The 13,011-nt window shown below is 39.0% G+C and overlaps 1 protein-coding gene across 3 annotated transcripts in view; it reads left to right on the top strand.

The window, feature by feature from the left end:
• The first annotated feature begins 8,329 nt into the window (after positions 1-8,329).
• The window catches only part of ELP1 (elongator complex protein 1), a 54,989-nt gene continuing 50,307 nt past the window's right edge, over positions 8,330-13,011 (top strand). The window contains exons 1-3 of one of the 3 annotated variants that reach the window (XM_031945547.1): positions 8,330-8,413; positions 9,930-10,092; positions 11,713-11,865. In XM_031945547.1, the coding sequence (XP_031801407.1) occupies positions 9,943-10,092; positions 11,713-11,865 (303 nt within the window). In that variant the 5' untranslated portion in view covers positions 8,330-8,413; positions 9,930-9,942. Of the gene's footprint in view, positions 8,414-8,583; positions 8,609-9,929; positions 10,093-11,712; positions 11,866-13,011 lie in introns of those variants that run through there. The other 2 variants (XM_031945549.1, XM_023497693.2) reach the window with 2 other exon arrangements.

Here is a 13,011-nt window from a genome sequence, read left to right as displayed (position 1 = left end):
TAATATAATGATTATGGCATATTCTGCATGGAGATCATTCATTCATCAAAACATTTAGTTATGGTGTTTCTTCTGCCAGAAACTCCTCTTGTCAGCTGACATTCTTCAATATCTAGATCAAATGTAAAAAAGAACAAAGGTTCTTACCATTAGAAGGAGTTATTTAGTATAACTCCTTGTTTTTTTTTTTCATTACTTAACATTTTATTTTCCCCAGTTACATAGAAAATAATTTTAAACATTTGTTTTTAAACTTTGAGTTCCACATTTCTAAAATATATATAGAGAACTGATGCAAATTTATAAGAATTCAAGGCATTCTCCAATTGATAAATGATCAAAGGATATGAATAGACATTTTTCAAATGAAGAAATTGAAACTTCCTAATCATATGAAAAGGTGCAAATTAAGACAACTCTGTGATATCATTACACACCTCTCAGATTGGCTAATATGGCAGGAAAAGATAGTGACTAATGTTGGAGGGAATGTGGGTAGACTGGGACACTGATACATTGTTGATGAAACCGTGAACAGATTCAACCATTCTGGAGAGCAATTTGGAACTATGCCCAAACAGCTATCAAAATGTACATACCCTTTGATCCAGCAGTATTTCTACTGGGCTTATATCCCAAAGAGATCTTAAAGGAGGGAAAGGACCTCTATGTGCATAAATGTTTGTGGTAGCCCTTTTTGTAGTGGCTAGAAACTGGAAATGGAATGAATTCCCATCAGTTGGAGAATGGGTGAATTTTATGTAATATTATTGTTCTGGAAGAAATGCTTAGCAAGATGATTTTAGAGAGGTCTGGAGAGATTTACATAAACTGACATTAAGTGAAATGAGCAGAACCAGGAGATTATTATACATGGCAACCACAAGACTATACGATGATCAATTCTGATGGACATGGCTCTCTTCAACAATGAGATGATTCAGGCCAGTTCCAATTGTTCAATGATAAAGAAAGCCATCTTCACCCAGAGAGAGGACTGTGGGAACTGATTGTGGTTTACAACATAGCATTTTCACTCTTTTTGTTGTTGTTTGTTTGCATTTTGTTTTGCTTTTCTTTTTTTTTTTTTTTACTGGCTTGATTTGATTTTTCTTGTGCAGCACAATAATTGTATAAATATGTATGCATATATTGGATTTAACATGTATTTCTACCATATTTAACATGTAATGAACTATTTGCCATCTAGGGAAGGGCATGGGAGAAAGGGAGGGAATTGGAACACAAGGTTTTGCAGGGGCTAATGTTGAAGAATTATTCGTGCACATGTTTTGAAAAATAAAAAACTTCAATAAAGAAAACAAGAAAAACAAAACCTTTGAATTACATATTCTCTTCCTTCCTCCCAATTCTTCCCCCTTCAATAAGAAGGCACATGTGAAGTCATGCAAAACGTTTCCATAAAATTCATGTTGTAAAAGAAAACATAGATGCCCTCCCCCTCAAAAAAAATACTCAAGAAAAATAAAGTTTAAAAAGTGTGCTTCAATCTGTATTCAGGTAATAATTCCTTCTCTGGGAATAAATAGTATTTTTCACTATAAGTCCTTCAGAGTTGTCTGAGATCACTGAGCTGCTGAGAATGGCCAAGTCATTCACAGCAGATCATCTCACAATATTGCTATTAGTTTGTACTTAGTACATTTCACTTTGCATGAGGTTATGGAAGTCTTTCCAGGTTTTTCTGAGAGCATTCTACTCACCATTTCTTATAGCACAATTCTAATTTCTAACTAAAGTATAAATCCTCTCTGCCAATAATTGGTCAATCCAATCTCTATTTAAAGACCTCTAGTAAAAGGGAGGTTATTTTTTATTTTTGAGAGATCTAATTGTTAGGAAGTTTTTTACTGAGTGGAAAATGTCTCCTTATAACTTTTATTCATTCCCTATGTTCTCTTCAGTACTAAGCAGAGCAGGACTAATTAATCCTCTTCCACAGGGCAACTCTTAAAATAGTTAATGGCAACAATCTGGTCAGAAAACATCCTGATGATTTCAGAAAGGCCTGGAGAGACTTACACGAACTGATGCTGAGTGAAATGAGCAGGACCAGGAGATCATTATATGCTTCAACAACAATACTATATGATGACCAGTTCTGATGGACCAGGCCATCCTCAGCAATGAGATCAACCAAATCATTTCTAATGGAGCAGTAATGAACTGAACCAGCTATGCCCAGAAAAAGAACTCTGGGAGATGACTAAAAACCATTACATTGAATTCCCAATCCCTATATTTATGCACACCTGCATTTTTGATTTCCTTCACAAACTAATTGTACAATATTTCAGAGTCTGATTCTTTTTGTACAGCAAAAACGTTTTGGTCATGTATACTTATTGTGTATCTAATTTATATTTTAATATATTTAACATCTACTGGTCATCCTGCCATCAAGGGGAGGGGGTGGGGGGGTAAGAGGTAAAAAATTGGAACAAGAAGTTTGGCAATTGTTAATGCTATAAAGTTACCCATGCATATATCCTGTAAATAAAAGGCTATTAAAGAAAAAAAAAAAAAAAACATCCTGAGGTCAAGAATTTCAAGGGAACTAATGGGAAAAAAAAATCAAATGAAAGTGGCCTAGCTGTATCAGATCTAAAATTATATTATAGAGCAGCAGTTACCAAAACCATTTGGAATTGGCTAAGAAATAGACTAATTGATCAGTGGAATAGGTTAGGTTCAAAGGACAAAATAGTCAATTAACTTTAATAATTGACAAATCCAAAGACCCCCAACTTTTGGGATAAGAACTCACTGTTTGACAAAAACTGCTGGGAAAACTGGAAATTAGTATGGCAGAAACTAGGCATCGACACACACTTAACAGCGTACACCAAGATAAGGTCAAAAATGGGTTCATGACCTAGGCATAAAGAATGAGATTATAAATAAATTAGAAGAGCATAGGATAGTTTACCTCTCACACCTGTGGAAGAGAAAGGAATTTATGACCAAAGAAGAACTAGAGATCATTACTGATCACAAAATAGAAAATTTTATTATATCAAATTGAAAAGTTTTTGTACAAACAAAACTAATGCAGACAAGATTAGAAGGGAAGCAATAAACTGGGAAAACATTTTTACTGTCAAAGGTTCTGATAAAGGCCTCATTTCTAAAATATATAGAGAATTGACTCTAATTTATAAGAAATCAAGCCATTCTCCAACTGATAGTCAAAGGATATGAACAATTTTCAGATGAAGAAATTGAAATTATTTCTAGCCATATGAAAAGATGCTCCAAGTCATTATTAATCAGAGGAATGCAAATTAAGACAACTCTGAGATACCACTACACACCTGTCAGATTGACTAGAATGACAGGGAAACATAATTGGGAATGTTGGAGGGGATGTGGGAAAACTGGGACACTGATACATCGTTGGTGGAGTTGTGAACGAATCCAGCCATTCTGGAGAGTGATTTGGAACCATGCTCAAAAAGTTACCAAACTGTGCATACCCTTTGATCTAGCAGTGTTACTACTGGGCCCATATCCCAAAGAGATCTTAAAGAAGGGAAAGGGACCTGTACGTGCAAGAATGTTTGTGTCAGCCCTCTTTGTAGTGGCCAGAAACTGGAAACTAAGTGGATGCCCATCAGTTGGAGAATGGCTGAATAAATTGTGGCACATGAATATTATGGAATATTATTATTCTGTAAGAAATGACCAGCAGGATGATTTCAGAAAGCCCGGGAAAGACTTAACTGATGCTGAGTGAAATGAGCAGGACCAGGAGATCATTATATACTTCAACTTTTCATATGAGTGTCTTATTTGGCTGGGACTCCTTCAACTTGTGTTATATAGGTCTTTATATATTAAACCTAGTTGAGAACTTCAAATTAATGGTTTTAAAATTCTTTCTTTTTACATTTAGCCAACTTTGAGCTTCAGATTCATTTCAGGAAGTTATGTTCTCTTGGGAAACTAATTCTGCTATCCAGCATATTATCCATCTCTCTTTGATATGTCTTTCTCTCTCTGTCTAGGAGACAGCAGCTATGGTGGAAAGAGGGTTGGGTCTGGAAAAGTCAGAGAAGCTGGATTCAAATCCATCTCCTGCTATTTATTTATCTGTTTGGTCAAATAACTTAATATCACTAGGCCTCAGTTTTATAATGGCTAAATTTACAGCAGGAGAGCAGATGCTCCAAATCACAAGAACAAATCAAAAAACAACAACAACAAAACAACATTGTTTCCTTTGTTTCAGGATAAATGAGAAATGGAAGCCCAAGAAAGGTCATACATATTGGGTAAGCACAGAGCTAGAGTTAAAAGCAGCCTTAAAAACCATACTCATTCTAAAGATGAAGAATTTAAGATTCAAGGAAGGGAAGTGACTTGTTCCTGGTACAGAGATAGGAAAGGGTAAAACCAGGATTTGGACCCAGATTCATGTCTCCCTTTGTTCTTTCAATTACTTGTGATGTTCCAAGATTTGCAACATCATTACAGCATCCTAGAACAATTATGTTGAAAACATGAGACTTTCCTGGAGGAAACAATTTGATGTAATTAAGAATCCTGTATGATTTCCTGAATGCAATCTTGTTCACTCTCCTTTCTCATTCAATTCTGTTCTCAGTTCACTGTCTACCTATAGTCTTCCCTAAATATATGCTATAATGAACAACTCAATGGCCTGTCCAGCCAGTCTCATTTTGATGATACAGTATCATCTCAAAAGGGACCTGGGAATTTTTTTTCAGGGGGTACTACTCTCCTCACCACCACAGGACCTATATGAACTGATATAAAGTGAAATGAGAAGAACTAGGAGATCATTGTGCATAGTAATAGCAATGTTGCATGGTATGATCAATTGTGAAAGACTTGGCTACTGTGATCAGTACAGTGATACAAGACAAATCCAAAGAATGATGATGAAAAAGTGCTATCCACCTCCAAGAGAGAACTGATTAACCCTGAGTACAAATTGATATGTAATTTTCTCACTTAAAATTTTTTTAATATAGAAATTTTTTGTATGATTTCACATGTATAGTTTGATATTATGTTGCTTGCCTTTTCAATGAGTAGGGGAAGGTAGAAGGAAGAGAATTTGGAGCTTAAAATTTGAAAAGAATGTTATAATACATTTTAACAGGAAAAAAAAAAATTAGATCTTCCTACAATGCAGGACTGACTATATCACGCTCTCCCTTATTCAATACAGGAAAAAAAAAAATTAGATCTTCCTACAATGCAGGACTGACTATATCACCCTCTCCCTTATTCAATACATTTCAGCGATTCCCCAGTCTCCAGCTCATATATAAAATCTTGTTTGGCATTCAAAGCCATTTAACTTACACCTCTGACCCTTTCCAATCTTACATCTTACTCCCCTTCATGTACAGTGTGATTGAGTGGCAAGGGTCTCCTGGACATTTCTTGCTCAATCTAAAACTCAATTTCCTGAATCCACTCATTTTCATAAGCTATTCCCTATGCCTGGAACACTCTCCCTCCTCAATTCTACTTCAAGGCTTCTCTGACTTCCTTCAAGTCTTGGCTAAAATCACACTTTTTTGCAAGAAGTCTTCTCGCTGGAACTATTCCCAATTTATCTTATATAAAATAGTTATAAAATTTTATTTAATTACGTATTTTTGTCACACTAAAATATTAGTTGACTGACAAGAAAATTATTATTTAGTAGAAAAGGTAAGATATGATCACTAACTACTAAACAATTGCCACTAGTGGGCATAAGCACAACTTCACCACTACCATTTCTGCTTATAACCCAAACCCTGCAGCCATCATCCAAAGAATCAACTCCAGTGGAGGTGCCAACATCTTCACTGATTCCTGACCAAATGCCATCTCTAGGCCATGCAAGGCTGAAGCAGGAAGCTACCATGAAGGAGGGACAGCCACCTTAAACAAATCTAGCCTATCATGGACACTCAGACTTCAATGGAGAAGTCCAGAACACTGATCCCAAGAACTCTGGGAATAACAGTATACACCACACTTCCAGCCCTGCTTTGAGCCCAGCCTCCACAGTTATCACCCAGAAAAGTTACTGCTCTTAATATAGTTCAAAATCAGAAACTGTTATGGTTTTTATCAATGAAAATGACATTAAATCTGCTTTGCAATTGCATCCAGCTGAAACCTCCAGGTATTTGTTGTCTCTCCTAGTAAATGTGAGTGAATTTTTTGAGGGCAAGAAGTGTTTCTTTTTATATTTATATTCCCAATGCTTAGCATAGAGTTTTGCACATAAATGTCTTTTAATTCATTCATAAGTCCAAAAGAAAAGAGAGAGAGATACAAAACATTCACAAGTTAAAAAAAAAAAAAAAAAAAAAAAAAGATATGAATTGCTCTCAAAGTCCAGAGATGGCAAAGATTCTTTCTAAATAGGGTAACAGGGAATGGAACATTTGAGCTGGCTCTGAAAGGATTTCAATAGGTGGGGGGATTAAAGGGAAAAATGGGCATAGGAGTAGTGTGAGATATTATTGGAAAAATAGGTTGGAATTACACTATAAAGGAAATTCAATAATAATAGCCAACATTTATATAATCTCTTTGCAAATATCATTTTACCCTAACACCAAACCCTGGAGGTTATTATTATTCTCATTTTATAAATAAAACACAAGTGACTTTACCAGGGACACACAGCTAAAGTGCCTGAGGCCAAATTTGAACTATTTAATTTTGTTGTGCTGGTTATTATTTTTTTCAGTAAGCAATAGGGAGCTGTTTTTTTTTTTGTTTTTTTTTTAAAGCAGTAGTGGATGACATCCCAGATTCTTCAAGTTACCACGAAGCCTTGAATTGGGTAGCTCGGGTGTTGCCTAGACTAAGAGTTAGGAAGATTTTGCTTGAATTCAGTATGTGGGAGTAGAGATCAAGTGAAGAACTTCCAAGAATGTTTAAATTCCTTTTCTGTATTTCATTTTCTCTAGGTCTCTGTGACCTGCATAAGTATGTTGCATATTAGCCAATATTTACTTAGAGTTTAGATATATGTGCTTAACCTAAAATGATGACCTTTATCACTGTTCAAGTTATCAATGTTTAGACGACTAGTTGAAAGCTGATAATCTGATAATCTGAACTTGAAGGTCTGATGTATGGTTCCTCCCGGAACCAGGGAATCTGCTGTTTTTGGCCCTATAATGTTCCGTTGCCGGGGAGAGGGCACCTATTTCTGAATGTTCCCCCAACCCATGATGTAACTTTGTAACTAAAACCTATAAAAACTGTATATATTTCCTAATTCTTTAGCCCTTCGACCGTGAGCTCTCTCTCTCTTTCCCTCCTCACGGTGGAATTGCTCATTCTCGTGAGGATTTATTCAATAAACAACTTTTCTGCTTGTTACTTCTAGAAGTCTCCGAGGAGTCATTTTTGGAAGGGATTTTCTATCCCTCACAAGTATTTACTAACTTTGTGACCCCTATTTGCCCCGCTTCCTCCTCTGTAAAATGGAGACACAATGGAGAAGAAAATGGCAAACCGCTTCAATATCTCTGTTAAGAAAATCTCATAATTTGTCCCTTTAGTTCCGTACAATCGGACAGGCCAGATCCACTGTTGGGTTTTGTGTAGGGGCCACTGGCAGGATAGTGAGGAGGATGGGTGATAACGGGGACTTGAAGGCGGGAAGCAGGGAAAGCTGTTAGGGTAACAGCTCCCGGGAACACTAACGTGGCATGGACCAGGACGTTTGATAACGCCGAACTGCCTTAATTAGATGACTGAAAGGGACCCGGGATGCGGAAGAGCTCTCGAAGCGGAGGCTTGTCACAAACTTCCCAGCCCGCACCTGCGTGGGAGGCGGCCAGAAGACACGTACGAAAGAGGATGCATTGGGGGGGGGGGGGGTGCTCCTGGCCAGGGCAGTTGTCCTGCGGCTGTCCTTGGGCCCCCCCCCCCCCTCCCCCAAGGAGCTCGCTCCTTCCCTTCGCCAGCTCCAATCTGGACACGCCCTTCTTTTAACTCTCCCGCGCTTTCCCCAGAAGCCACCACGTGGCTGGGCCACAGTCACGAGGTGGTGTTGTTGTCACGTGTACTTCCCCGTGGCCGCGCTAGACTGGGGCAGGCGCACCGATCTCTCTCCTCCACCGCCCTGACTCTCTACACGGCTCTAACCGCGGGGTGGCCCAAGAAACAGTGTAGACCTGGTGCGTACGCTTGTTAGCCGGAAACCAAGAGACAGAAATATCCTGGGAAGCGCGCTCCCGTGCGCGCGCCCGAAGCGAGGTCGGTGCCGCAAGCCCCGGCGCCTGCGTAGTGAGGTTCGGGCCGACGAAGCTCGGCGTGCGCAGCGGAGGAAGGCTTGCGCGTGGCTGGGGTTAGGCCACCAACCTTGCCGGACCCCCTTTGGAGAGGGCAGCAGCGGCAGCAGGTAAATGCGTGCGCAGTTATACCGGGGGGCGGGACGCCGGCCGCTCGGATGCACTCCTGAGAATGAGGGGGCATGGATGCTGACGTGCGCGCCGTACCCCACCCCCTTCGATGGCTTTGCGCGTGCCCGCCGCCCCGGGCTCCCGGGGATCTGGAGGTTGCCCGGATTCCGCCAGCTACGCTCCTCGGAATGACCGTTAAGTGATGGTTTGCCTCTTGCCGCCTCGCCTCCGTGGCGCGCTGTCCCGAGAGCAGGCGGAGGAGCGGCGCCTCCGATTCCTTGGCTCCATGCTGCCCTGGGTGCTGGGAGCGAGGCGTGGTCAGGGGCGCTGTGGGGCTGGCGGGCGGGCAGTGAGCGAGAGGGGGCGTTCCAGCCAGTAACAGGAGCCGGCGCGGGAGGGGTGCCCGGGGCAAGGAGGAGATTCCGTGGGCCCGGGGATTCGTTAGGGCTCCTTCCGACCTTCCCAGCATCCTTTCACTAAACTCGATTCTCCCACCGGAAGCCTGGCCCAGCCGCTCGCGCCTTCCCTCTGCTAATCCTTTTATTTTATATTATCAGAGCTTGCTTCGAATAAATGTATTTGCGTGTTGTCTCCCTGGTTACATTGTGTGCTGGAAGGCGTGCGCGTTCTTGTGCTTCATTTTGTATCCCAGCGTGTAGCACTGGGGGGGGAGGGGGGCACTTAATAAAGGTTTAATGGTTGGCTTCCCTAGAGGAGGCGGGGCTTGGACTGAATCTGAACGGGGAGGATTGGGCAAAAAATGAGGCAAAGCTGGGGAAAGTCAGAAGTAGAGAGGCGAATGAGTGGGGGGAGGGGAAGGAAGATTACTATGTATGGGGTAAGCTAGGGGAATAATGGGGCAGTGTGTTCCCACTCTAGTGACGAGCATACTGACTCCTGAATCCAATTCCTTATTTGACACTTATTCCCTTAGGCAAAAGTTGCTTAAATCTCTCCAAACTTCAGTTTTCTTATCCAACCCCAAAGTCGTTTTCAGTTAATAAACATGTTGTCAAGCATTTACCATATGCTAGGCGCTGTACCAATGCTAGATCTGGAGTTCAAGTAGGAAGATGGAACTGGCCACACTTGGGAGGCATTAGTCATATTAAGTGTGTTGAGTGAATGAATGAAAAAGTCTCCCCTTCTGTTGAAGACAGAAGTGTCAGTGCATCCATGCGGGTCAGAAGAATTAACATGGACATGTATTGACAGTTTGGGGTTTTGTTTTGGTGGGAGGGGGGTTGTTTTGGGTTATTAAGAAGTTTGGAACGATCAATTTCTGGTTTCGCATACAGATTTGCTGGTTTTAAATGGCCAAGCTAGAAACAGATTTTTGCTTCTGTGTGAATATGTATCTGTGCAGTATGGTAGTTGCCTGATTTTCTTTTCTGATCCTTTTTTTCTTATGCCCATTTATTCATCAATATGAAGAACTTATTGTGATTTAAGCTTTTCGTTTTCCTTTTTTGGATTGAATGCAACTTAAGTTTGAAACTTTATTTCTCCCAACAGTTCTTTATTCACCATGCGCAACTTAAAGTTACTTCGGACCTTGGAATTCAAGGACATTAAGCTTCTTGGGAAACCCCAGTGCTTTTCCCTCCGGACTGAACAGGGGACACTGCTTATTGGCTCAGGATATGGACTTATAGAAGTGGATCCTGTTGCAAGAGAAGTGAGTCGCTGGGAAAATTTTGTTATCTTGTCATAGACATTGTCTAGTTCTTCTAAACTTTCTCCAAGTATATTCTAGTGGCATCAGTTTAATTGTATGGTTTTCATTCTCCCTTTAATGAAAAATCCCTGCTGATTTACATGTACCATAAGGTGTAGTTATTTCAAGTCATGATCTATTTTCTTTGTAGAGTAGTAGGTAGAAGTTTAATCTAATTCAGGAGATATATAAATAAATGTTATATGTATATAGCACACACACACACACACCATTATTCTGTTTCCACTGAACAAATTCTCATTTATGGTACATGTTCTTAACGTGTTTTAAGTAGTTACATTATTTCTTTTGTTCCACATCTCATAGCCTTTCAATGGTGATGAGAGGGAGGAGACCACTTTCACCATTCTGTTCCCCTTTTACTAGACATTTTCTGGCTTATCATTCCTGAAACTGAAATGCTTTTCATTTATTCAGATATTTTCTAAATGTGTTCAGGGCAGCCTTAGAGTAGACTGTTCACCTTCTTTGTATTAGATATCATATTTCTACTAATGTAGTCTAAAATCATATCAGGCTTTTTTTTTTTTTAATCTGCTATATCACACTTAAATTGAGTTTGAAGTCTCCTAACATCCCCAGATCCTTTTCACATCAATTCTTCCCTAGCTATATTACTTCTGTTCAATACTATGCAATTAATTTTTAAAAATCCAAATGGTAGGACTTTATATTTATCCCTATCTTTTTTTTTTTTTTTTTTTTTACTTTAAATTAAGCTTATTTTAGTCTTCTAAAATCTTTTGGGATTCCAATTCTATCATATGTACCATAGTTATCCCTCTATGTTTTGGGCCCTTGGCTGATCTGAATACTGATGAAAATTCGGAAGAGAAAATAGCCAATAAAATCCTATGACAGACCTCTCTTTAGGTTTACAGAAATCCATTAGTTACTATATTTTGGGGTCAGTTGGGGGTTTATTTAATTCTAAGTATACTCACTTAGAGTTTATAGCACTTTTTTTCCCCCTTCAAGTATAGTATTAAGTACCTTGTCACATTTATGCTGAAGTTCATTTTTACTATACTTTAGAAAAGGGACATTGTCCATCTTGAGATTTCTTGTTTATCATAGGTTTTTTTGGTTGGGTTTATGTATTTTTTTTTTTAATTGCGTTGGGATGTAATTTTCCTGGGCCTATTGATTTAAACTCACTGAAAACATTTGAGTACTCAGAATGCACATTCTGCCTAGGTCAAACAGAATTGGTTTAAAATAGTGGGAGTTCTTTTAACCAAGTTCTCTGTTCCCATCATCCCACTTTCTGCCTTTCAGTAGATGAACATTTTAGTCTTTATACTCTTTCAGCTTTTAACCAGTTTGAAAACAACTTATTTCTTCTAAGGTATTCTTAATTTGCCATCCCTCTAAGTAGATCTCATTAACCCTTTACTGGTTATAATCTTTTCCTCAGCAGAACTTTAAATTTTCCCTAGTTGAAGCCATTTTATGAAACTAATATACTTATAAACCTATTATACATCATTTTATGATTTGGTGCTCTGTGCTGTTTTAAGAGCCTTGGCTTTCTCATCTGTGATTTTCTTTGGGTGAAAGGTAACCTGTGAAATCCCCTTGATGTCGGAAGGCTTTCTTCCAGAAGACGGCAGTGGCTGCATTGTGGGTGTCCAGGACCTGCTAGATCAGGAGTCGGTGTGTGTGGCCACAGCTGCAGGAGATGTTCTTCTCTGTAATCTCAACACTAGCCAGGTAAAAGGAAGTTGGATTAGTGACTGCAGGTAACATGAAAAGTGGCCTAATGTTTCCTGTGTTTATAGTAAAGACTTGATTTAAATTGGTTACAGGATTCTTGGGAGCATGTTTTTTAAAAGTTAAATGTCACTGCATTCCATGTTGTCACTTCATAGGTAATAAAGTTGCTGTCCTGACTCTGGCAGTATCCAGAGGGTTTTCCTCTACTAGAACAATACAGAGAATTTATATTGTCTTTTATTGACAATAATAGAACTTCCAAAGGAGAGTATTAACAGTATCGACGAGAGCTATGCCTTGTGCTTTTAAAAGTTTTTGACCATTATCAGAAAATGTGATCCTAACTTGCAAGTTTTAAAAGGTCTGAATTTATGCATTTAAAAAAAAAAATAACCTGATGTGGCTTTTTTTTTGGTCATAAATGCATCAGTATTACAAAGTATTAAGACTAATGGAGTAAAGTTACTTCTAAACACAGATTGTTGAGGCAGTAAGCTTTTTTTTTTTTAGGTATGTATATTCCACCCCTCTTTGTTTTACCAATAGTGTTTCCAGATTAGTGACTTGACTTTTCTAGTTCCTTTTAAGTCTGGTCTTTCCATCTCTTAGGTTAACTATAAATTGTTCATTATATATCTCTTAGGTCATTTTATGATCAAAAGTGTATTGGATTACAAGTTTTGTATAACTCATTTCAGTAAGCACTTATTTGGAGCCTGTCAGACATTTTTGCTAATAATACAAAGACAAAAATAAAAGAGTCCTTGTCTTCAAGGAATTTGTATTCTTTTTTGGGAGTGGGGATGGGGTAGAGAAGAATTGAGGAATTAACATGCACTTAAATTAACAAATACAAAATATTATTGGTGTTAGTAAACAAACAGTTGGGGATGAGATAGAACTAGGAAAAGTCTCCTGTAAGAGGTGTCGTTTGAGCTAAGCCTTGTATTATCTAGGGATTTCAAGAGGTTGAAATGAGGAGTGGAACATCATGGGAATAAAGGACAATCTACAAAAGGCAGGAGGAGTGATATTGTCTGTAAGGTACAAATAGCTAGACCTGTTGAGCTAGAACGGAGAGCTTTTGGAATCACCTCAGAAAGATAGATTAGAACCAATTTGTACAGCTTGTATTATTTATTC

The sequence above is a fragment of the Sarcophilus harrisii genome, chromosome 1 (genome assembly GCF_902635505.1).
Source record: "Sarcophilus harrisii chromosome 1, mSarHar1.11, whole genome shotgun sequence".
In the NCBI taxonomy this organism is placed as follows: domain Eukaryota; kingdom Metazoa; phylum Chordata; class Mammalia; order Dasyuromorphia; family Dasyuridae; genus Sarcophilus; species Sarcophilus harrisii.
Note: the sequence above shows the minus strand (reverse complement) of the source record. Positions and strands in the feature narration are given on the sequence as shown.